At 39.8% G+C, this 24817-nt stretch overlaps 2 protein-coding genes across 3 annotated transcripts; both read left to right on the forward strand.

Moving 5' to 3' along the window:
* Positions 1–1805: 1805 nt before the first annotated feature.
* Positions 1806–16640, forward strand: dpysl5a (dihydropyrimidinase like 5a). Of its 2 annotated transcripts, none has more exons than XM_030719220.1 (13): positions 1806–1959; positions 5727–5997; positions 7743–7901; positions 8463–8642; positions 8775–8843; positions 8974–9018; positions 9964–10039; positions 10274–10430; positions 10554–10695; positions 10920–11062; positions 11191–11398; positions 13335–13503; positions 14483–16640. In XM_030719220.1, exons 2-13 carry the CDS (start codon positions 5737–5739, stop codon positions 14566–14568), a joined length of 1695 nt encoding a protein of 564 aa, XP_030575080.1. In that variant the 5' UTR covers positions 1806–1959; positions 5727–5736; the 3' UTR covers positions 14569–16640. The 2 variants fall into 2 exon arrangements, with proteins under 2 accessions (XP_030575080.1, XP_030575079.1); XM_030719219.1 differs by lacking the exon at positions 1806–1959 and adding an exon at positions 5472–5552.
* Positions 16641–17216: 576 nt separating this feature from the next.
* On the forward strand, positions 17217–24622 carry mapre3a (microtubule-associated protein, RP/EB family, member 3a). The gene is made up of 7 exons (XM_030719291.1): positions 17217–17367; positions 19386–19508; positions 19623–19768; positions 19904–20060; positions 21899–22041; positions 22474–22626; positions 23233–24622. Exons 2-7 carry the CDS (start codon positions 19388–19390, stop codon positions 23299–23301), a joined length of 789 nt encoding a protein of 262 aa, XP_030575151.1. The 5' UTR covers positions 17217–17367; positions 19386–19387; the 3' UTR covers positions 23302–24622.
* The last annotated feature ends 195 nt before the right edge of the window (positions 24623–24817 follow it).

A 24817-nucleotide genomic window follows, 5' to 3' on the forward strand; every position in this document is an offset into this window, starting at 1 on the left:
CTGGGATTTTCCCACACAACCATCTCAAGGGTTTACAGAGAATGATCTGGAAAAAGATAAAATATCCAGTTAGCGGCAGTTCTCTGGATGAAAATGCCTTGTTGATGCAAGAGGTCAGAGGAGAAGGGCTAGACTGAGTCGAGCTGATTGCAACAGTAATGCAAATAACACCAGCTGTCACTCCTGTCAGCTAAAAACTGAAAAATGAGGCTACAATTCACACGGACTCACTAAATTGGACAACAGAAGTCTTGATTTCTGCTGCGGCATGGGGCAGACTTTGACTTAGACAACCTGAAAGCTTGGATCCATCCTGCCTTGTATCAACACTTCAAGCTGCTTCTGGCGGTGTAATGTTGAGAGGGATATTTTCCTTGGCATACTTTGGGTCAAGAAATAAACTGAGCTTAATTTAAATAGCCACATGTCACAAAACTCAAATCATTTCAAACTGATTGGAAGTGGTGAAAGGGGAGAGTGGCATCATGAGTGCAACTGTGTGATGCTATCGTGCCAATATAGAGCAAAATCTATGAGGAATGTTTCCAGCACCTTATTGACTCTTTCTGTTCTGAAGACAAAAGGAGGTCCAACCCGGTACTAGTACCTAATAAAGGGGCAGGTGAGTGCATCTAACTAATAGTCATATAACACCAGACATATAATAGTATATATAATTTCAACTTCCCTTTTCACAGGAGGTCAAAACAACCTACAAATACAAAAATAAAAACTTCCTGATATTAGTTTGGTTAGTAATAGGTTAACAATTTGGGCGGGGGTGGGGCTTAAGCACTGAATAAACTTTTATCTTTTGAGCTTCTCCAGCCATAATTACCAAGCTGTTTAAGTCTGTTACTGTCAGGAGCCTTTTACCCCGTGAACATTGATATTCAGCTCCAGTTTCCATGCTCCTCCAGCAGAGGATCTGTGCCTCAGTGTCTTGGCACCTGAGCGTTCACTACTTGCACTGCTTTAAATACAGGTGATAGCCTGCAGCTGTCGTTTGATCACATCAAACCTGAACATCTCACCATTCTCCAGCTTCCAATTCAGCCATCAATCAGAACTGATGAGTCGCCTGCAGTTACACTTTCTGCTACTGCCATATTATTGCTTGCAATATTGTTTCTTATTCTTCTTTTTCTTCCCTTTAGTTCATTTATAGCTGTTGATTGATTTGAAGTCGTTGCAAGATAACGCACAAGGTGAAAACGGCTATTTATGCCTCAAACTGAAGCTCATAAAGACACATAAGCCATTAAATCCGTGACATTAGCAGTAACTGTAAATTATAATAGTATTTTAGGCAGCCTCACTGTACTGGTGTCTTCATAATCACCCTCTTCCTCTGATAGTGGTACAGCCTCCTCGGAGTGAACACGCCCTAAGTCCAAATTAATTGGGCGCTTGAGCGACCAAGCCTTCACTGAACGCAGCTGATTGGAGCGTCACACCGTCGCACGGCTTGGATGCTGCGAGCTACGTCAAGGTAACCAAAGAAACACAGACTGTCACCAGAAGATGATAATTTGGCTACACAATAAAAGACAAAAAAAAAAAAAAGCATCTGAATTTAGCGGGAGACATGCAGATCTGGTGAACAGGGGTCTTCAAATCATCCATCCATTTCATTGAGTTATTTCTTGTTTCTTTTTATGTGGCAGTTGATTAATGATGTGAAGACAGCTCTGGGTATGTGAAATAATTAGTGTGCTTTTATTTTGAAATCCACCATCGGAAGTCTTACTTGTATCTCCTTGCTGACTTCACGGTGATGATGCTGCGTCTGCTGGTCCCGGACCGGCCAGGAAGGTATCCATCTGGTGTATGTGTGTGTGCGTGTGTGTGTGTATCTCCTTGGGAAGTGCCATCCACGGATTGTGTTGTATTCTGTTTCTGTCAGAAAGTAACCAGTGAGCCGAGTGGAGTAGCAGCAGCAACAGGCCCATAGAGGAGGTATGTGGTCCACGTTGTCAGAATTATTAGGACTGCTAGGCTGCCGTGGCTGTGCCTGGGGAGCAAATCCTCTCCTGGAGCAAGGAGACTTTGTTTCCATGCCTCTTGGCTAAACGTCTGGTCCCTGCCTGCCTGCTGTTTCTGCCATCCTCCCCAGAATCTATACACAGCCTAGAAGTACAATTGCATCTCTTCACCAGGCGCGAGGCCACTTAGACAGCATGTTTATTGTGGAGGAGAGGAGGGCGGACTGATTGTTGGGAAGACGGTTTCTAGGTCGGTAATGAACGCTGTGCAGCCGATCATGCCGGATGGAGACCGGTTTCTTTGTGTCAAGTGGCACAAGTGGAAATGTCATCATTTCACTGTGTTCACAGTTAATCAGCAAAATAGCCATAATTACTGGAATAAGCATTATGACTGGCGCTAATTTCAAACCACTTTTTTAGGAGGGATTTATTAGTTTATTTTATGGACGAACAAGAAAAATATAATATTAAGGGCATTTGAGCAATATACCATGAACTGAAGCCTTGATTTATAAGTCTGCAATTACGCTTATTTGATATTTTATTTGTAGTTATTTAGGGTGCAACTCTTTCATCTAACTCAAGCTCATATGTTTAATAATAGCTAACCTCCGACAACTTCCGTACTGGTAACTGAGCTATAGGCCCTGTGATAGAATAATAACTTTATTATGCCTGTAGCTGCCCCCCAGGCTTTAGGAGATAAATAACTGCGTGGTTTAACATGCGGCCTTTAGGTATCAGTGGATGTATATTTAATAATGGGACATTCAGCACATTATCAGCCATCAGATCTGGATGTGTGAGGAGCCCATGCCTTGCAGTAAAGTTGCCGCACCCTCATACGCACGCATCCTGCAAGCACACATATACGCAAGCACGCAAGGATGGAAACACACTCACACATCACAACATTAATACAGTGCTGTGGAGGGGATGGAGGGTGTAGTTCTGAGAGGAACTACACGTTTCTTTGTTACTGATGAGTAGTTAACCACTGACAGTAATTACATCTGTACTACCCAAGAACTGATTTCAAGAAAATATTTCGTGTGTGTGTGTGTGCGTGTGTGTGTGTGTGTGTGTGCGTGTGTGTGTGTGTGTGTGTGTGTGTGTTTCTTTTACTTAGTTCAAAAAATGCTTAGGACAGAGTAGATAAGAGTAGAGCAGTCTTTAGGGCTTAGCATCCGAAACTATCCGGTTTACAAAGTGAGGATCTGACACTGACAAGCTCTGAAAGCCTTACACAAACCGTACAAATCTGCTATCTGAAACAAGTCCATAAAATAGTGAGTAGAGTGTCTATGGTGTATTGATTTGTTATTTTACTATAAACTGATTAACCTTTACATGAGAAATGTCTGAATGCTTTTGAAATTCATCACACTGCCAGGAATAAAAGTGCGGATGTCCCTTTTTGGTCCAAAAATATCCCTGTTTAAGCATTCAAAACTGGACTTAGCTATTAAAACGTGACAGGTTGATATACAATTTCCTAATTATGTGTCAAGTCAAGTCAAGTCAAGTCAAGTTTATTTATAAAGCACATTTAAAACAACGACGTTGACCAAAGTGCTGTACAAGATCTGTAACCCCAAGGACTATACTAAATAAAAATAAAAATATATAAATAAATAAATAAAATAATAAAATAAAAATAAATAAATAAAAACATTAAGAACAATAAATAACATAAGAAAATTAAAAATTTAAACGTTTAAAACAAGTACCATAAAATACCATAAAACAATCATCTAAAAGGAGGTAGCACTGCAGCCAAATGCCAAGGAAAAGAAATGTGTTTTTAATAGAGATTTAAATGTGTGTATCGTCTGAGCTGTGCGGATATGGAGAGGTAGATCGTTCCATAGCTTTGGTGCTGCTGCTGCAAAAGCTCGATCACCTCTCTGTTTTAGTCTAGTTTTAGGCCTCTGTAAGAGCAGCTGGTTCGATGACCTCAGAGCTCTTACAGGGGTGTGACAGTGAAGCAGCTCAGACAGATACAAAGGTGCCAGTCCGTTTAAGGCTTTAAAAGTAAGCAATAAAATCTTAAAATCGATTCTAAAACGGACAGGGAGCCAGTGAAGGGATGACAGGACTGGGGTAATGTGTTCATGCTTTTTTAAAACCGGTTAAAAGACGAGCTGCCGCATTCTGGACTACCTGCAGGTGGCGCACAGATGATTGATCTATGCCAAAGTACAGAGAATTACAGTAGTCCAGGCGGGAAGTAATAAAAGCATGAATAACTTTTTCCAGGTCCTGCTGTGGGAGATAAGGTTTTACCTTGGCAATGACTCTGAGTTGGTAAAAACTGATTTTGGTAACAGCACTTACTTGCTTCTCCATTTTAAAACTACTATCTAAAATGACACCCAGATTTTTCACAGCATCACGACAGTGAGGAGCCAAATGACTCGGAGTGCCAGAGGAGTAGCTTGAGGGGTCAAATTTACCAAAGCATATGACCTTGGTTTTGCTTTCATTAAGATTTAGGAAATTGTTTCTCATCCAGGACTTGATGTCACTTAGACAGTTCAGCAGGGGTTCCCATGGATCTCTGCTGTTCAGTTTGATGGGCATATACACCTGGATGTCGTCAGCAAAACAGTGGAAACAAATATTATGTTTCCTAAAAATCGACCCTAGAGGCAACATATACAATGAGAAAAGAATTGGGCCCAGAATGGACCCCTGAGGCACTCCACAAGAAAGCTTTGCTGTGGTAGAAAAACAGTTTCCTAGATGGACAGAGAAACTTCTATCAGTAAGATAAGATCTGAACCAAGTCAGAACCGTGCCTTTAATGCCAATTTCATGTTCTAGGCGGGATAGAAGGATCTCGTGGTCCACAGTGTCAAAGGCAGCTGACAGGTCTAGAAGTACTAAAACTGCAGGACTACCAGAGTCCACAGTTAAAAGCAGATCGTTAAAAACTCTTAAAAGAGCCGTCTCTGTGCTGTGACGCATTCTAAAACCTGACTGAAACTTTTCCCACATTCCATGTTCACTTAAAAATGCTTGAAGTTGCTTAAAAACAACTTTTTCAAGAACCTTTGTGTATGTTTATCACAGCATGCATGTCTGTGAGCAGTTTAAATCCAAAGCTGACTATTTCAAATCTTAAAATGACTTTAGATGATGTAAGAGCAAAACTGTGCACTTCTGATATGCACATACTGACCATCAGTTTAGGAAGTGGAGTAGAATCACTTGAAACCAACCTCAATTTATTCTAATCCTATTTTTCTATCCAATAAGATTCTTACAGTATAGCCACATATTGAGTAAACACCACTGTACGCAGTATTATGCTTCTTCAGTCCTTTCAAAATAATAGTCTCATTGACCCTTGCTTGCCCTGTTGTGACCTCCAACTGGACTCAGCTTTTTTTCTAGTTACCATGATGTCACTGTGCACTGAGCTGTCAGGTCTCAGGCGGTGACTGACACAGCCTACTCAGCCTTGTAGCCGATGTTAGTCACAGTGTGACGGACTGGTCACAGAGCAGCATCGCTGACCCTTCTCTCTCCTCCTTAGTCTTATTCTACTGTAAAAATGAGGTGTTGTAACACGTTTTTCCCTAGAAATGCTGCAGATTGTTTGTTCTCTGGTTTATTTCCTCTGTTGGTTGTAACTTTTCATTTGTTGTGATGGTCGCTTTGAATCAGATCGCCACCCTTTAATCTCGACAGTAAGCAAAAAGCATTCAGTTGTATTTTCTCTCTTTCTCGCAGATCAATAGCCATGTCTTCCAGCTCAGCGAATGTGCGGATCCTGATAAAGGGCGGCAAAGTGGTGAACGACGACTGCACCCAGGAGGCCGATGTCTACATCGAGAATGGCATCATCCAGCAGGTGGGGAAGGAGCTGATGATCCCAGGTGGGGCCAAAGTGATTGACGCCTCGGGGAAACTGGTGCTTCCTGGGGGTATCGACACCAGTGTCCACCTGGAGGAGAGCTTCATGAATGCCACCACGGCAGATGATTTCTATAGCGGCACCAAGGTAAGAGCCTTTTCAAAATGGAATGAAAAATGGTCTCGTTTGTAAGTAAAGCAACTTATGCTGTTCAATTGTGAAGAAGCAAAAAAGCTAATTTAATGCTTTAGCACCTTTATCAAAACAGGACAGGTTAAGATTCAGAAGCCACTGAATTATTTTCTTTTTTAAAGGCTTCCCACTGATGTTAATTTTAGCCACAGTGTCAGTGAGGCTTTATTATTCTGTTTTGATGCTTCTTAATATTTGGGGATCAAGTATGTTGGTTATTTTAGGCAGAGGTACTTTTGCTGTCAAAGTTAAGAACAAAGAAGTGGAAAATAATATAAAAGAATAATAGATATAAAGCAAAACAGAATGAAAACAGCACATTAAAAGTGATTTAAATGAAGCAGATGAAGATGTCATCTTAGATACAGATTTAAAGTCCACTCCTCCTTCCCTTAAGAGAGCCAGAAGTGATCTATCCATTACTTTGCAGATAAGCAGAGCACAGAAATTCCTTTGAAAAAAATGGCAGATAAAATAGTGACGAAGCATTTAGCTGAAAAACAGTAAGTGCCAACCAGACACAGCTTGTGATGGGCATTATTGACATCAAAAACAGCTGGTTATTAAGGAAATAAGAAGTGTATATATAAATGTAAATCTCACAAGGTTGCAGAGTTTATTTCTCCAAAATCACACTGAGATGTTTTGGCACTTTGCTCTGGGCTTGGGTGCCTGCCAGGAAATTTTGGAGGCTGATACGACTGGGATACTCCACTCTGGTTCAGGGCACAATGATGACTCATCACTCTGGAGCACTTTCAGTTAATGGGAGCTAAGAGGTGACGGATGCTGCAAGCGGACGGGCCCGTAGATGCTGGTGACAGACACAATTCTTCGCCGTTCTCTGTCTCCGCTGCTCATTCCTCTCCTCTGTCTCCCTCCTGGCCCCTCCCTGCCTGCTCCACCGCTGCCATACTCCAGAATAAGTCCAGAGACAAATGCAGATCAGTATCTGTTTCCATGGATACCGGGGGGCTGCTGCAAAGATTGCCGCAAAGCCTTTTCACTCACGCTATTGTGCAAGGAGACAATGGTTCTCAGACCCACGCCCCCCTCACACCCGTCCTCCGTACACACTACTCGACTCTCTGGGGTCAGCTGACAGATGCTCGGTGAAGCATGCACTTATACACAAAACACACCCTGTCTTCACTTGTTTGGATTATTGAGATTTTCTGTAGCTTGTGTTTGAAACATCTAAATCTGCTTTTAGGGAGTTGAAAAGTAGGAAATGCTGATTCTGAAAAGAAATTATATAGTTTATAGGTTTCAATACCACATGATTACACTGTACAGAGCACTTGATCCTGTGCTTTAACTATTGAAGTATTTATAGTTCCCATAGCAGTAATGTGAAGATAACCATAAGCGTTAATGGTAATTGAAGCTATTATTTTTATGCTAAGACCTGGGGCTGTGCTGATTAGTAGATTAAAGTTCTTTTAGTATTTATGGGCTTCATAAATCAATGCCTTCTGCATTAAGGTTCATTTCAGTTAAGGTCGTTTCATTAAATCTCAGATTATTTAAGTCTTAAACTGCAGCTGAGGATACTAAACACACACAGTTTTTACACTGAAAAATCATAAATGAAAGAATGGCAGAGCAGTGAATACACCACGTCATTTTTGCAAATTATTCTACAGCATTACAGCAGACTTTATAAGTAACTTGAGAGCTACTCTTTGGTTTTCTTCCAGGCTGCTTTGGCTGGTGGCACAACCATGGTGATCGGACATGTTCTGCCTGAGAAGAACGAGTCTTTGCTGGAAGCCTACGAGAAGTGCCGCAGCTCAGCCGACTCCAAGTCCTGCTGTGACTACGCTCTGCATGTGGGAGTTACTTGGTGGGGACCCAAGGTACTTCAACGCAATCGCTCTTTGTCATTTTAATGCCCCCCCCCCCCCCCCCCCCCCCCCCCCCCCGCGCGATCACTTCTTTTAAAGGAAAAAACTCTCTAGTCTAAGGTTTTACAGCTCACAACATAATAATAACGTAATAATAACATAATCATACGCCATCATAAATTACTTGATCAGAAAGACAAGAAATTTATTTTATTGACTTTTAAAAACTGTAAAATGCAATTTTAGATTTTTATTTAAACAATGAGATCCACATTAACAGATAATAGCATATATCCTCTGGATATATTTTATCCAGTTTATGTACCATAATAGTATCCTTTAAAAAAAACTAAATGAGAAAAAATAAGAATGAAAAATTCCCTGAGATATGAATTTTACATTTTTGACCATTATGAGAGACGGGGATTTATAACTCTTGGAAAGATAAGAAATCAACTACGATTCCACTTACTCACAGGAATAAATGATGGAAAACAAATAATGGCATTAAACAAAAAGATTTAACTACATGTTTGCCATGTTTGAGCTCATGTCATCCTTCCTCTTGTGCAGGTTCGAGCTGAGATGGAGAAGCTGGTGAGAGACAAAGGAGTGAACTCCTTTCAGATGTTCATGGCTTATAAGGACATGTTCATGCTACGGGATAGTGAACTATTCCAGGTCCTGCAGCACTGTAAGGACATCGGAGCCATAGCGAGGGTCCATGCTGAGAACGGCGAGCTTGTGGCAGAGGTAAGGGATATTTATTCAAATTTCTGGGAATTATAATGCGTACACACAAATGAAATTATCATAAAAGTTTATTTAATTGCATTTTCCTTTATTTTGTTTTTGATCAACATTTGCTTTTTTTTTTTTTCTCAGGGCGCCAAGGAAGCATTGGATCTGGGCATCACTGGCCCAGAAGGGATTGAAATCAGCAGGCCTGAAGAGGTACAAAAATTCATTCAAATTATAACTAACAATACTCTTCATGATATTCAAACTCTTGTCAAGAGTATAAAATACTTTTTTCTATGACTGAATTACTGCATTACTTTGATTTACTGTAATTTCCTTTCAGTTGGAAGCAGAGGCAACCCACAGGGCAATTACCATCGCCAACAGGGTGAGTAGGAGGTCAGAAAAATATACAATATAGAAATAAAGATAAGGTCATTATAAACTCCAGGAATGTTAAACTTAAGACATTTTAATCACCATTGTTAGCAATGCTGATATTACCGTTTAACTCCAAAGATAATCTGTTACATCCTCATAGAACTACTATGGCTGTCTTTAAATTCTTACAGATTTTATATCCAACTTTCAAGATATGATTGAAGTCCAGACTTTCAGCTTTAATTCAAGGGGTTTAGTGAAAGTATTGTATTAACTGTTTAGGAATTACAGCCATTTTCATACACAGCTTCCCCATTGTCAGAGGCTCAAGTGTAATTGTACAGTTGACTGATAAGCAGTTTCATGGCCAAGTAGATTAAGCAGAACAAAAAGATGTAGAATTGAGTTCAAGTACTAATCTTGCATTCATTAGCTTTTCACTGGATCTCTTAATATGATGTCCAAAGAGATCTTAATGTCTGTGAAGGAGGCCATCATTAGGCTGAAAAAAATAAAACTATCAGTGAGATAGCAAAAACTTTAGGAGTGGCCAAATCAAGAATCTGGTACATTCTTGTAGAAGACAACTAAAGTGGATGATTGCACAGTTCTTTTCTTGGTTAAGAAAAATTCCTTTGCAATATCTGGCCAAGTCAAGAACACTCGAGGAGGTAGGTGTATCATTGCCAAAGTCTACAATCACGAGGGTTTACAACAAGTTGCAAACCAGTGTTTACACGCAAGAACGGGAAAGTATGTAGAAGGAAAGGACCAGTTTGAGGGAGAAAGTTTGTTTGTCCCATTACTTTTGAGATTCTGAAAATTGGGAATCGTGTATAAAAATGGTTGTAATTCCTAAACAGCTAATGCAATACTTTTGTTAAACCTCTTGTATTAAAGCATCTGTACAAAAACCTATGGACATAACTGTATAACCTGTGTTTTCTGTTAGGCCCACTGCCCAATCTATCTCGTGAATGTCTCCAGTATGTCTGCTGGAGATGTAGTGGCTACAGCCAAGATGCAAGGTGAGGCTTTTTATCTTTTACATTCAGTGTTGCTATCGTTTGAGCAAGTAATAATGTATTCATTTGATGAGATTTGATCTACACTTACAAAATAAAAATACTTAAATGTTACTTAAGTGTCTGCTTTAATCGTCAGCATAGTGTCCCAAAGTAAACTCAAAATCACTGTTTGTTTGTCTTACTTACACTATTATTTGAGCTAATATGTGTCTTTATTGAACTGTCTGACCACAGGCAAGGTGGTCCATGGAGAAACTACCACAGCCAATGCTGTCCTGAATGGGATGCAGTACTATCATCATGACTGGTGTCATGCAGCTGCCCATGTGACTGTGCCTCCTCTCCGCCTGGACCCCAATACTCCAAATTTCCTAATGAGCCTGCTGGGAAAGTGAGAGAAAAAAAAAGACTGTAAAATCTGTCATTAAGTTCAATTTAAAATGAGTGTTTCTGGTTTCTTCCACTGATTAAGTAATGAATGTGACTAAATATGACTTCCTTTGTCCTACTTCAGCGACACTCTGAATGTTTTGGGATCTGACCATCGTCCGTTCACCATCAAGCAGAAAGCCATGGGCAAGGATGATTTCACAAAGATCCCTCATGGACTTCCTGGCATTCAAGACCGTATGAGTGTCATCTGGGAAAAAGGGGTGGTATGTATGGCTCTTTTGTTCTTGTCTGGCTACCAGAGAACTTCCACAAATGAGACATCTGTTTTGATGGTTATGAATGTGAACTTTTAAGAAACATGTACAGGCAGAAGAGACACAAAAACATCTTGGCCTTCTTTTGATAGGTCAGATGATTTAGTAGCATTTTGTGTTTATCCATACTATTAGAAATGCATTTAAATTTGTGTACTTGTTCTAATTCACAGATTGGAGGTAAAATGGATGAGAATCGCTTTGTAGCAGTCACAAGCTCAAATGCAGCTAAGATCTACAACCTCTACCCAAGGAAAGGCAGGATCATCCCAGGAGCAGATGCTGATGTGGTAGTCTGGGACCCAGAGGGATCCAAGTATGAAACTCAATCCATCCATTTATCGACCAGCTCGTCTCAGTGCAGCTTTTATCTCGAAGCTGTAAGGCTGATCCAGCTTTTGCCTAGCTAAACTGGGTCACTTCTGTTTTTTCATCTCTCTACAGGATCATTTCTGTGGAGAGCCAGGTCCAGGGAGGGGATATAAACCTGTATGAAGGTCTGCGGTGTCATGGTGTACCCCTGGTCACCATCAGCCGTGGACGTCTGGTCTATGAAAATGGCATGTTCACATGTGCTGAGGGCTCTGGAAAGTTTTGCCCACTGAGGACTTTCCCAGATTACCTCTACAAGAAGATGGTTCAGAGAGAAAAGGTATCAGACTGACCTGAAATACACTTTAAGTAAACATAGACATGCTTAGCATTTGGTTAAGGGTTCAGAAACTCTGATTTTATGATAGGATGATACAGCAAAGTTGTTTTGCATATTCTTCTCTAACACTGGTGCTGCTTTCCCTACACTGTTAAAAAAAATCTTGTCAAATGAACATTCAAACATTCTGGCAGCTGGGGAAGTAGAAAAATTCCTTAAAAAAAAGAGGAAATTTTCTTTTCCCTATAAAATAAAGTAAAAAAAAAAATTAATCTGGCCCACTGTTGCGGGCAGGGCTCGAACTACCAACTTTCTGACCAGTAGGTGATGTGCTCCACCCCCTGAGATACAGTCAGGCCAAACGGCACCTGTTGTGCCCTGTTGGTCTCCCATTCAATACTATCCAGGCCCGACCGCACTTAGCTTGCAAGCTCAGAGGAGATCAGACATGATCAGGCTGTAAACTGTTTTGACAGCTTACTAGTACTTGCAGATGTTATATACTCCATCCCTCCATTTTCTTCTGCTTATCCGGGGCTGGGTTGCAGGGGCAGCAGCCTAAGCAGAGAAGCCCAGACCTCGATGTGGAGGGGGGCTTACTCCTCCACATCAAAAAGAGCCAGTTGAGGTGGTTCGGGCATCTGACTAGGATGCCTCCTGGGTGAGGTGCTACCGGAAGGAGGCCCTGGGGCAGACCCAGGACACGCTGGAGAGATTATATCTTTCGGCTGGCCTGGGGTTCCCCCAGATAAGTTTGAGGAGGTAGCTGAAGAAAGAGTGGTCTGGGCTTCTCTGTTTAGGCTGCTGCTCCTGCACCCAGATAGTGGTTAAATGGAAGAAAATGGATGGATGGATGGATGGATGGAATAATAAAAATGAAAATTTTTCCCCTCGATTTTTCTGGTGAAAACTTCCATGATGACACAGCATATCTGTTATTTAATGAACAAATTTATGTGAAATTACAGACATTTTTTGTCTCATTATGCACTCAATGCATCATATTGTGGATATGCATTTACATCAATAAACTAGAATTTAGCAGTTTTATCTTTAAACTAAACATGACAAATTATGTTACACTTGTGACTGCATTTTTAAAGTCCTTTTATCAGGAAAAATAATTGATTTCCTGTAAAAAAATTTTTTAAAAAAATCACGTTTATTCACAGGTCATTTTTTTCACATTATTTTACATGTTAATTCACAGTCTATTTTTGTAATTTTATTGATATTTCACATATTTCAAAATAAAATTCTGTAAAGTTTATAGAATAAATTCTGTTAAATTACAGGTTTTTTTTACAGTGTACTGTGCTGATTACACTGCATATACTTCATAAAAATCTTTTGAGATAGCAGTACTAAAAAGGTAAAGGCCACAGTAAAGGTCAAAGGTTGGTTGGTTGGTTGGTTAAAAGTAAATCAGAGCTGCAGTCATTTTAATTAATTATTTCGAAATCATTTTAATGCATGAATCTTTCTTATGCTATATTTCTGTATTTTCTGTCTGTTACATGCATTTATTGTAGTTTTGTATTTATAGTTTATTATGGTTTTATGAAATGATGCATTGTCGAGGTTAAAGCCCAACTATAGGGACAAAGGTTGGAAATTAGCAATAGCTATAAACTCTCTGTGCAGGACATCAGTCTCATGCTCATTTGTGAGAGGGAAGTGCTTCCAGAGCTGTGGAGCTGCCAACACAAAGCACAGTTCCCCTCACTGATTAACCTTGATTACCATTTCAAAGCAGTTGTTCTTAGAGTCTAAGAAATTATGGGGTGGAGTTGAGAAATATGGGGGCCTTTTTTTTAGATTCTGAAAAGGGGACATGTCCGACAAGATTAAGTAACCAAAGTAGGTACTACTTCAACTGTCATTCTCTACAAAGCATTGTTTTTAAGGGATATTTGTTGGTGTATGTGTTTGCCAGTGCCAGGCAGTGAAAGCTGTGGAGCGGGAGCCCTACACAGGTGAAGTCGTTGCTGTGGTAAATTCTGGAAAGAGGGACACCGGCTCTTCAGATCTGGACACTCCGACACGCCCCTGCACCCGTCATGGGGGCATGAGGGACCTCCATGAGTCCAGCTTCAGCCTGTCTGGTGAGGATCAGCTGATTCATTGTAGCAACGTTGTGCATTTTATAATTAATACATTATAGGTATATAAAAATAGGGATTTCCATGTTAATGGAAACAAAGGAATATTGGTAACTTGTGTTGCTGCTGCTGTTGATGCTGCTGGTGGTCTTAAAAAACTATATAAAGGCTGGCCTGATGAGGGTGCTATAGTCAAAGTAACTTGGAATAACAGTGCTGTTGGCTCATGTTTGGGATTCAATTTGTTTGCATGTTATTTTAAGCTTTTTTTGTGATAGGTCTGTACATTTGTACCACTTTTCAAATAAATGTTTTGGCAACTTTAGATACAGAAACCAGACACCATAATATTCAGTTATATTCTTCACATAGGCATCCATAATCAGAGCAGCACTTACTGATTAACTGCTGACATGGAAATGAGGAGTGACAGGCAGCAGAAGTTAGGTTAGAAACAGGGTAGAGGTTTCTGGCACAACCTCACCTGTTTCCAAGGTGCATGCAGAAGAACATAAAGTCTTAAAGCTTCATAAAGCTCCAGAAACACTTGTAGTATGAAGAACTTTCAGCAAAAGTTTCTGGCCAGACTGAAAACCAGGGAATAAACTGAGGCAGAGTTGGCACCTCTAATCTGTAACGTAACTTTTTGCTTGGGGAGTCGCTTTACCTGGGAAGGCAATAGTTATAGTGTGGCTGTAGTTATGATAAACATTTATGCTGAAAGAATCATTGCATTTTACCTTACATCCAATTACTTACCAATAATTTAATTAAAACCAAATGATTTTATTAAATGGAATGCAAAGAAATCCTTTTAACTATGCTCCATTTCCTAAATCTCCCTGGAACTTAACATAAGCTGTTTAGAGACGCCTTTGCTATATTACTACAAAGTATGACTGAGCTGCATGTAGGTTCTTCAAGGAAATAGCAGTTCTTTGTTTCTCACTGTTCACAGTGATTCTGTCCACTGTTTCTCCAGGTGCTCAAATTGATGACAACATTCCAAAGAGATCCTCGGCCAGGATCCTTGCTCCTCCTGGTGGGAGATCCAGCGGGATCTGGTAACCAATCAGATGGCCGCTACATAAAGCAGAAGAACAAGATCGGAGGAAAATGTATGGCCAAGCAAGAAGACCTGTTTTTACTTTCTGGAATCTTAGAACATGTGTGGAGTAATGAAGTCATGTTTTCATTTTGAACTCAGTGCTGTTATTTAGAATTGTAAAATTGTATGACATGGCTGTAATAATACTGCAATATGGCCAGGGGAAGTGTTTGCTAAGCGGTTATTGCTACCAAATTCCAGTGAAACGTTAACCAAATATAAGCAGCAGATAAAAAAAAATGAGTTGCCGTTGAGTTACTTTGGTTATTGGATCCTGGTAGGGGAAAAATGTTGAGTCTTATTAACAGGTTTAGAAATATGAAGGTGAGTCAAGGTTTTTATGATGCGATTGTGTTACCTCACTGTATAATACGATTTTGCACTTGTATCATGTACTATTTAGATGCCTTTTTACATGATTTAATGTCACAGATGTCACAAAATGTCTTTTTACCGCGAGCCATGATGAATGAAGTGTGACAAATTATTACGAGGATGTCGACACAACATAAATATGTCAGTTGTGGAAGAGTTGCCACTGATCAAATGATGAAAAATATCATAGTTCAAGCTTACTGTTCTTATTTTATTTTTTTTTTAATATATATATTGTATTATTTGTTATTTTTCTTTGATGCTACTATGTTGGAATAATTTCACAAGTAAGAATGAAGTCTTTGTTCAGTGGTTCATCAAGTTAACAGCCTTATAGCAGAATAGACTTCTGTTCCACCTCCACCAAATGTGAATGAAGCTATGCTGTGAGTACTGTGCATGTTATCATAGCTAGAACTACATTAACAAGCACTGATGTTGAACATGTTACGTAGCATCTTTTGTGATCATATTTATATCCACAGAGAGCAAAAAGTCTCACCCAAATTGCCTTTTTCTCACCTGAGAACACTGATACCCTGAAACACATCATTCAATACCGCTGGTGCAGATCATGACATGGTGATCGCTGTAATTTTTTTTTTATTTTTTTTTTTAAGAGTAGGCACTTTTGACAACTTTGGTTCATTGTGGTCTGAAATGACAGGGTGTTAATGGTCATCTGACTGAGACTTTTAATGTAGCATACCACTGTGAAGCATATGCAATGCTTAACAAATATATTAGACCACCTTTGATGCTACTATGTGTAAGTTTTATGCCACAGCTGCCCTAAATTAACTGTATTGCTAATTATCAAAATGATTTTTTTGTTTCCGTAATGGTTAATCCACCAGTATTTATACAAAAAAACTGAAAGCATACAAAAGCACACGATTAAATTTTGATTAAGGTGACAAATTACAGTTATTTTACTTGCCTTCTGGAACAGAAAAAATTGTTTTACTGGTTGAATGTTATGCTTGAATAATTTAGAACTCAAAATTTGTGCGGGCTCAAATTTTGGGTGTAAAAATGTGAATTTGGTTTGTTATTTGCCTAATAAATAACACTATAAATTTGAATTTTAAACAAGGTTTTGACAGATTTCTTAAATATTTGTGTTTTCTTGTTTTTATAACAGGCAGTCTAATAATTATTTTAGCATTCACAAAGTTGAAGTGTGTCTTCAGAGGATCAGATGCCTTCTTATGACACTGAAAGTTTGTATGTTTGCATAGCAACTCCAGAAAATCACTGATACTTTTTCAAGTTCTCGTCTACTGTAGTTTTACTGTTCATTATTTAGTTACTACATTTTGCTTGTGAATGTTTGTCTTGATAACTGATTTGTTTTTGCATTGTTTTGTTTTTGTTTGGTTTTTTGTATTTTGGTCATGTGTACAGGATTTAGCTCATTTTAGGTGCATCTATGTTTACAAGATCCTCAGTCGTGCTACAGTAAGAGTCCTCCATTATTGTTTCTTGGACAGATTTCACTTTTTTGCGCCAGTGCATCTTGCTGTGTCTTTTCCCTCCCTAACGTACACTGGTGCTGAACAATGTGTCGTCACATTGAATCCTTTTATCTCTCTCTCTCTCTCTCTTTTTTTCTTTTCTTTGCAGCTCTCTATCACATGATGTGAGTGCAAATAAACCACACTGAAATTAAATCCTGTGTCTGATTGCTGTCTATACTAGCCGATATATTAAACATTTTTTCACTTGAAGATTTCCATTTTATGCTGTTTTATATTTTTACATCCCAGTTTGAGGAAAAGACTTTGCAGTGTTTATCCTTCTGAATTTAGTGGACATTTGTCATTGCTTGTTCTTTTATCCAACTCTTTTGGCTTAGGTTGTCTTGGGGGGGCCTTTGTCTGACCACTTGATTGGAAATTATCAGACTGGACTTACATTTATAGATACAATAGATACTGGCAACAGTATTAACACTTTAATGATGTTTGAAAATTAGATCAGTCGGCAGAAATTCTCCTTGTAACAGAGTATTTTAAATTGTGGCACTAACAGTTATCTGTAGAAAATTATCACTGTACTTTGCCCATCATTGACATATCTTATCCAGCAGCAGATAAAACAACAGCATGACCCCACAAAAACCTTAGTCACTTGCAGGCCTAAGATCCAACCAGACTCATCATGTGTCTCTTAGCTGGAACAGGCCAAAGTCCTATTTATAATGAACCTTTAACAGCATGGAGTCGGGCGCACGCGCAGTAGAGGCTGGATTGTTGCAGCCCCAGACAGGGCGGCCCGTTACCAAGCACTGCACCGCGCAGGGTCTGACAACGACGACAGCAACGGGCATTGACATAAGGAATACTGCCAGCGTGATAACAACACAGACGCTCCTGAATACAGTGAGTATCACCGCATTTACGCCCCGCTGACCCACCCTGCCTTTTAAATCTCTCCTTTCTTTCTGCGCGTAAAGGTGTTTAACCAGGGAGCTGTGCTTTATTCCCATGCAGCGAGGATATTTCCCGTGTGCTGACAGTCCTGAGGTATTCTGGGAGGCCTGTAGAGGGGGCCGCTATGAGAGCAGCACCCAGCGTTGCGGCTTTTAAAAAAATAAAAAAACAAAAAAACAAAAGCACCCAGCAAACGGGCACATTTATTGTCCTCAGCTCGGGTTTGAAATGTCAGATCCCCGCCCATTTGCTTTCGCTTGACTTCAGCGATTTTTGCTGCAGTCATTATGGGAGCTTTTTCCAAGGCCCGGCAGATTTTTGGAGAATAGATTGACTTCCCTTCGTGCGCTGCTCTCGATACAATTGCCCTTATTTAAAAATTTTTTTACCCCCGCTGCGTGGTCTTTGGCTGTTCATGTAGCTGAAGCAGTACGGGTTTATCTCATCCTGCCTATTGATAGGTGCTTATAAGGTTATAGGCTACAAGCATGTAATTGCAGTAAAGCCAATAGCCCGTGGGAGAATGCATTGCTGAAGGTGCATTCACAATAGAAGTATTATCAACAGAAATGCCCGATTCAGCTGTTAATACAGTAAAACTGAGAGACATGGTTTCATTAGCCTTTGGCTGTCAGGTGCAGGCGCGGAGCGGCGTGTTACCTTGAAAGCATAATTTTAAAATCACCACCTTACCCGTGTTAATATGCATATTAGTGCAGGAGAGGTCTGAGGTGTTACAAGATCATTTGGACCACACCGCTGGAAGGCATTAACAGGCAAGCAAAGTGAGCACAGAGAAGGCTGGAGCTGCCAGATGTGTAAAGCTGCTCACAAATACTCAGGATTATTTTTTTCTGTTTAATCAGGGAGGATTATGCTTGAAACACATCTGTAGATTAAAACTGAAAGCAAAGATGCTTCTCAGGGACTGTGTTTATGGCTGAAAATCAAATGTACTCCCCTAAGGTTGATATCACCATTCTTAGTGGGCTTTATGGAACAACAACCGCAACAGCTTGTGGCCCAGCCCCAAGGTTTATAATCTGAGGAGGTGACAAAATAATACCTAAAAGTGGCAGAAACCTTAAGATAGCAGGCGGTGCAGTTGCAAAAAGTATTTGTATAGATTATAGGGTTTAATATTAACATGGTCCAACTAAGAAATCCAGGACAGTGCAGCAAAAAGTGGGTTGAGTGAAAGTAGCGCAGTGATGTAGATTCGGGAATTAGTGGAGTCAGCTGATGCGGGAAATTTAACAGTTTTAAGAAGTGATTTTAACATTTCCTAATTCCAGCCTTGAATGTTAGGATTTAACTGAGATGGTAATTCAGTTCATATCAGTTCACTTTCAATATTTATATAGCACCAAATCACAACAACTTTCATCTCACGGTGCTTTATATTGTAAGGTAAAGACCCTGTAGTGTTAGAGAGAAAACTCCAACAATCAGACAACCCCTGTGAGAGAGAGCACTTGGCAACAGTGGGAAGAAAAAAAAACTCCCTTTCAAAAGTAGGAAACCTCCAGCAGAACCAGGCTCAGGGAGGGGCAGCCATATGCAGTAGTGGTGTATAGTAAGTAATGGTATAGTAATTGTGTGGATATATTTTGGGTTTTGTAGTCTTCATATGGGAAAAAAAGGACATTGTCTTTAACAAATAATTAATTGGAATAATAATCATTAGTTGAAGGCTTAAATAAGTCCAGTTTCATTCTTTTAAGCCCAGTATCATAAGCTTCATAAACATTGCATACAGTAGTTGGCAGCTTGGTTAAGGGGCAGGTAGGATGCACGGTTCATCTACACTGTATAATAAAGATAGTCCTCACATTTTAATGTTCATAACTTGTGCTGATCAATCAGAAATATTATGATTCAGTTTAAGTGATTCTTTGATCAATAGTCCTTAAATTCTTGCAAATAGAAAATCTAGCTGAATGGTTACTCCTCTCTTTTTATCCCAGGGATGGCAGTGAATGTCTACGCAACATCTGTGTCCATTGACAACCTCAGCCGACATGACATGCTGGCATGGGTCAACGACTCTTTGCATCTCACTTATACCAAGATTGAACAGCTCTGTTCAGGTGAGGCCTGAAACTGTTGTTGTTTTTTTCCCACCAGATATACTGCTGGGGCCATTCTGGGCAACTCCTGTCTAAAACAACAAAAACAAATTGTTGTGTCTTTGTGTTTTCTAGGAGCGGCATATTGCCAGTTCATGGACATGTTGTTTCCAGGGTGCATTCTTCTGAAGAAGGTCAAATTTCAAGCCAAGCTGGAGCATGAATTTATACACAACTTCAAAGTTCTTCAGGCAGCTTTTAAACGGATGAGTGTTGACAAAGTCAGAATCCATTTATTATCATATTATTATGTATTTCATTCATGATACCTGAGATAATTCATGTTTTTACCTTTTATACTGTTCATGTGTGTATCAGGTGGGACTTTTCAACCATTTCTTGTTTCCATTGTCCAGATAATTCCTGTAGAAAAGCTTGTAAAAGGGAAATTCCAGGACAACTTTGAATTTGTGCAGTGGTTCAAGAAGTTCTTTGATGCCAACTATGATGGCAAGGAGTACGACCCTTTACTAGCCAGACAGGGGCAGGACGTGGCCCCTCCCCCCAATCCAGGTGATCACTTTATCCACAAACCAAAGAGAAACCCAGGTAAAGCCAAAAGTTTTGCCTTTGCTGCACGGTCTTGCTGAGCTTTGGATGGCTCAAAAGCGCTCCCTGCAAGCAAGTGGTGTGAGCAGCACGATTCACAGAATGACTTATTTGATCCATCTCACTGCCCAGCATTTGCAAAACCATGACCCTTTAGGTATAAGTGAGTCACTGGTCATAGTGGGATGCATAGTGTGGCAGAAAATCCACATTTGTTCTGATCAGTCATGATCAATAATGCCCAAACACCTATAGAAACATCAAATATAGTTATTTCCCCCAGTGTCCTGCATCGAGTGACTGATGCAACACTGTTGCAGCTTTGTGTCTCTGAAAGCTGGTTCGATAAACAACAAATTTTTTCCATTCTACTAACAAGAGTAATGTCAGCCTGAACAGCCTTGCTCTGTCTCTGTGAAAGCTTATTGCTTCAAGATCATGGCATACAATCTAATTTGAATAGTAGTGTGTCACAAGGCTGCTTTGTGCCTTTGTCACTAGTAAGTAGTGTGTTATAAATGGGCAGAATGATTGCATTTATTTTTGTAGCGGAAAATGACATAGACTGTATATAAAAGATGGATGTCACCCATTGTGTTGTGGACTGTTGTTGCAAAGATTCAAGTCTGGCATTTTGGCTACTGATGGCTTGTTGTTTTTTTGTTTTTTTTAACATTATAATGCTGAACGTGTCATCTGTGACATAGCATACTTCAAAAGTGCTGCCGTTCGCAGATTTCCAGCAACAAATACCATAATAACCCTATATTGAATGTGAAGCGCAATTTCTCAGCTTTCAGAAACTGTTAAAATTTTTCCGATAGGACAAACGGTCGCGTAATAATGGTAATTCAAAGTTCCTTTGATCAGCCCCCTCAGCAGTGATACACGCTGTCTTAATCAGCCGTTACCTGCTAGTAGGGGCAGGTAACGGGTGCTTCAGCGGCAATTGCCTGGCATTATAGGCTTAACCCAATGTAACCATATTTGAACAAGCGGGTTGAGCTGATCGGCTAATTCTTCCACTAGTTAGCGATCTTGGTTAGCCAGGTGCTGATAATAACAGGATGCTAGTTTTAGTAACTCAGAACAGGCTTAAAAAATTTACTGAACAGCCAGCTATTTTACCATTACTAGGACCAGTAATTTACAAAATGAACATCATTTTGTAATATATTGAAGCAACTGAGACCATAACCCCATTAGGAAACCTCATAATTAGTAAGTAGTAAGAGCATTTTTTATTTACTGATGCCTATACAGTTGAAAATCTATTTGCAGCCAGGAAGGTCACCCTTTCCTGGTCAGTACAAAGAAAAGAATAAATAAAAATAAAGGTTTAAAGCATTACTGGATTGTCTTCACTTTTTAGACCTGGAAACCACTTGCATCTTTTATATACAGCCTATAGATAATGTGTTCGCATGTTTTGTCTTTTGAGTTTATCTGAAACACCTTTGCTTTAGCACTTATAGAGGTTTAGTAGGACACAGGGTCTTTCCTTTTTAAGATCTTGAGTCTAATTAACACAAACTTTTGACATTTTATAATTAAATTGATAACTTGGCTGTTTAACATCAGCTGTCTAAATATCTATTATTTATATCAGTTCAGTTGTAAAACAATTTGGAAACCTTTCATCAGTTACATTCAAAGGCCTAAAGTTATGCTACAAGATGATTGCATCAGCGCTCTATAATGTGCTATATCCATCGCCACAACTGCTAACAAGCCACAATAAGGGCAGTAAATCTGTTTTAAGTGAAACGCTGAACAACTCTCACCATCTCTGACCACCCCAGGACCACAGAGGACATCCCCAACAGTTCCCAAAAACATGCCAACACCACAGCGGGTCCAGCATAACACTCCAGCCCTGAGGAAGAATCCGACTTTGTCAAGAAATGGGGGCAGTGATGCTGAGATCATGGAGCTAAATCAACAGGTAGAGTTGAATGGCAAGGACAGAAGGCTGTGCTATTAAACTGCTGTTACACTGTTCTTTGTTGATTAACTTTGACTGAGACCATATTATGCATTGCATTAATAGATATTTTTCCTCATAACAGACATTTTGACCTATCATAATAGATATAGTATAGGTGTAGAAAATTAAAATAGTGATATTGTGCATGCTGGCTAACTGTCACAATTTTAGGGCTTGGATCCAGGCAGTGGTGCAAAAAGTGGGTATGCACTACATGCAATGCATAGGGGCACCGCACAAGGGGAGGCCCCTATGCATTGCTAAAAATGTGTCCGCATACACCTCACAAAGTATATAGCTGCGCCCCTGGATCCAGGGAGTGCTTATTCACGTTATTAGTAGCACCTGTACTATTCCTACTGTGAGCATACCTTTTTCTTTCTTTCTAAGTTGATGGAGTTGAAGTTGACTGTAGATGGCTTAGAGAAGGAAAGAGACTTCTACTTCAGCAAACTACGGGATATCGAGCTGATCTGCCAGGAGCACGAGAGTGAAAACAACCCCATCCTCAGCAGGATAATTGACATTCTCTACGCAACAGAGGTATCTACCCATTATGACTGATAGTTGAATGTATGACGATTGTTTGACCATGTTGCAGAGATCTTAGACACTTTGGAGGGAGTTAATCACAGCTCCTCTCCAAATGAGGGGGGTCCATGGGGAGGTTGAAGGGCTGTTCTTTACTGCAGTGCAAAAGGAACAGAGACCTGTAGATGTCTTCCAGCACTCCTACATGTGACTTCATGTGTCATGTCAGCATATTATGTGGCTGTAGCTCAGGAGGTATAGCAGGTCACCTTCTAATTGGAAGGTTGGTGATTCAGTCCCAGGCTGCTCCAGTCTGCATGCCAAAGTATCCGTGGGCAAAATACTCTAGTGCTTATATGAGGGAAGCATGTTGTATGAAGTGCTTTGAGTGCTCAAGTACAGCAGAAAAGTGCTGTATAAGAATCTGTCTATTTATTTAATGTTTAAACTTTTCCTGTGGCATCTAATCCCATTTAGTCATCATTGACTTTTCAGAAATCTGAGAAAATACATATTTATGCATTTCTGAAGTGCCTGCATTGGTGTTGTCACAATGTCTCTCCATTGTTAATGGTTAAATCAGAAAACCTGATAATATATTTTTTTTCTGTATCTCAGGAAGGCTTTGCACCTCCAGATGATGATGACCTCGATGAGCAAGCTCACCTGGACCAGGATGAATACTGAAACAGTCATGTCCCCTCCCCTTAATCATCTCCATCTTTTCTTCCCTCTTCTTTTTTGCCCTCATTTATGTTCTCCTCTTTGCACGCTTTCTATAAATACTCACCATTATTCCAGCTCTCTGTCTGTGTTTTCCTTTATTTCTCATGTGTATATCCCCTTCCATCCTCTGGCCGTCTACACACTCTTCACAACTTCTATGTATCATCATTTGCTGCTCCTCCCTGCCTCCATTTACACAGTAACAATAATAGTAATGTATGACATATCCCAGTTATTTCAGCATGAGTAATGCAGAAAATAGAGCTGAGAGCTGGCTGGCATGGAGGTTGTTATGGCGAACAGTTGAGTTTAAGTCTGTAAATATTACCAACATTTTGATTACTGAAGGAACAACGTCTTTGCTCATTATGGAGTAACTTTTCTGCCTTTGGTGCGCTGTTAATACTACTGTTCGAGCACAGAACAACACTGCTCCAATGTGCCATCAGGACACTCCCTGAGCTACTAAAACTGTAACAAAAGTGACTTTTTATTAACAGTTTATTATTTATTATTTATAGTTCATTTAACTTTCTGTAGCAAAATTGGTGCAGACCTACTGTACGTGAACTGAAAGCTGAGGCCATGTGTGTTACTCATATTGTTTTTGCTTGAGTCAAGCTTTTGGTTTCTGTGATGGTGGGGTCCATGGCATGTAGAAATGCTGAAGGAAATTCTTCGGTGTAATGACTCAAGTCTTAGGATAAGTGCTCTGCAGTTATTCATTATTGATCAGCAACATATCTGAGCATGAGAATGTTACACATTGACTGTGAATGAGTGATATTTTGTTTGTGTATTTTGTGTGCAGATTTTGTTGGATGTCGCACGACCATGGTTAATTACCATTGTATCTTTTGGGCTGACACACCGCAGTCTGTTTAGGTGTAAAATTTAAAGGCGGAAAGGCACCTGGAGACCGGCAACTTGGTTATCGAGTGTAGCAGATCTAAAGGTTTAACTCTACAATATGAATGAGCCTGACACTGAATTAATACAGAGTCATTTTCATGTTTTACTGCTAATCATACTGTGTTTATACTTAAAATTTGCTGTAAAAGGGTCGCCCAGGGTTTATGAGTTGTTGTCTGAAAGAAAGTCATTATTTAGAGCTCTATGACCAGTTGACTGGTCATCAAACAAGGAAATATCCTTGTCCTTCCCTTGCTATTTTTACTTTGCAAACTGGCTGTTATTCTGGAACTTGCATCCATCGACCATATAAACACCTACAGAACACTCATCTTTTGAGTTTTGAATAAATAAACAGTTGTGAAACAAATGGCTGTGGTGTATTAGGGATGACAGTTTGTGATGAAAGAATGGGATTGTATTAGGAAAGTTCAAATATGTTAACGTCTATAGATTAAACCTTGCGAGCTATAAGTTAAAAAAAAAAAAAAACTATACTGAAAAGGCCTATTTTGTGAGTAAACACGATCCATTAGGCTTCTGAGGAATATAGGTCTCCCCCTGT

Source organism: Archocentrus centrarchus, chromosome 22 (assembly GCF_007364275.1).
Source record: "Archocentrus centrarchus isolate MPI-CPG fArcCen1 chromosome 22, fArcCen1, whole genome shotgun sequence".
Taxonomy (NCBI): domain Eukaryota; kingdom Metazoa; phylum Chordata; class Actinopteri; order Cichliformes; family Cichlidae; genus Archocentrus; species Archocentrus centrarchus.

What these genes read in the sequence shown, in the direction of transcription:
- dpysl5a (XM_030719219.1), top strand. An exon ending in AAATCAGCAGGCCTGAAGAG is followed by an intron (nt 8,844 to 8,973) that starts GTACAAAAATTC and finishes ATTTCCTTTCAG; the next exon opens with TTGGAAGCAGAGGCAACCCA. An exon ending in AGATGGTTCAGAGAGAAAAG is followed by an intron (nt 11,399 to 13,334) that starts GTATCAGACTGA and finishes TGTGTTTGCCAG; the next exon opens with TGCCAGGCAGTGAAAGCTGT.
- mapre3a (XM_030719291.1), top strand. Translation starts at nt 19,388, where the DNA reads ATGGCAGTGAATGTCTACGCAACATCTGTGTCCATTGACAACCTCAGC. An exon ending in TCATGGAGCTAAATCAACAG is followed by an intron (nt 22,042 to 22,473) that starts GTAGAGTTGAAT and finishes TTTCTTTCTAAG; the next exon opens with TTGATGGAGTTGAAGTTGAC. An exon ending in ACATTCTCTACGCAACAGAG is followed by an intron (nt 22,627 to 23,232) that starts GTATCTACCCAT and finishes TCTGTATCTCAG; the next exon opens with GAAGGCTTTGCACCTCCAGA.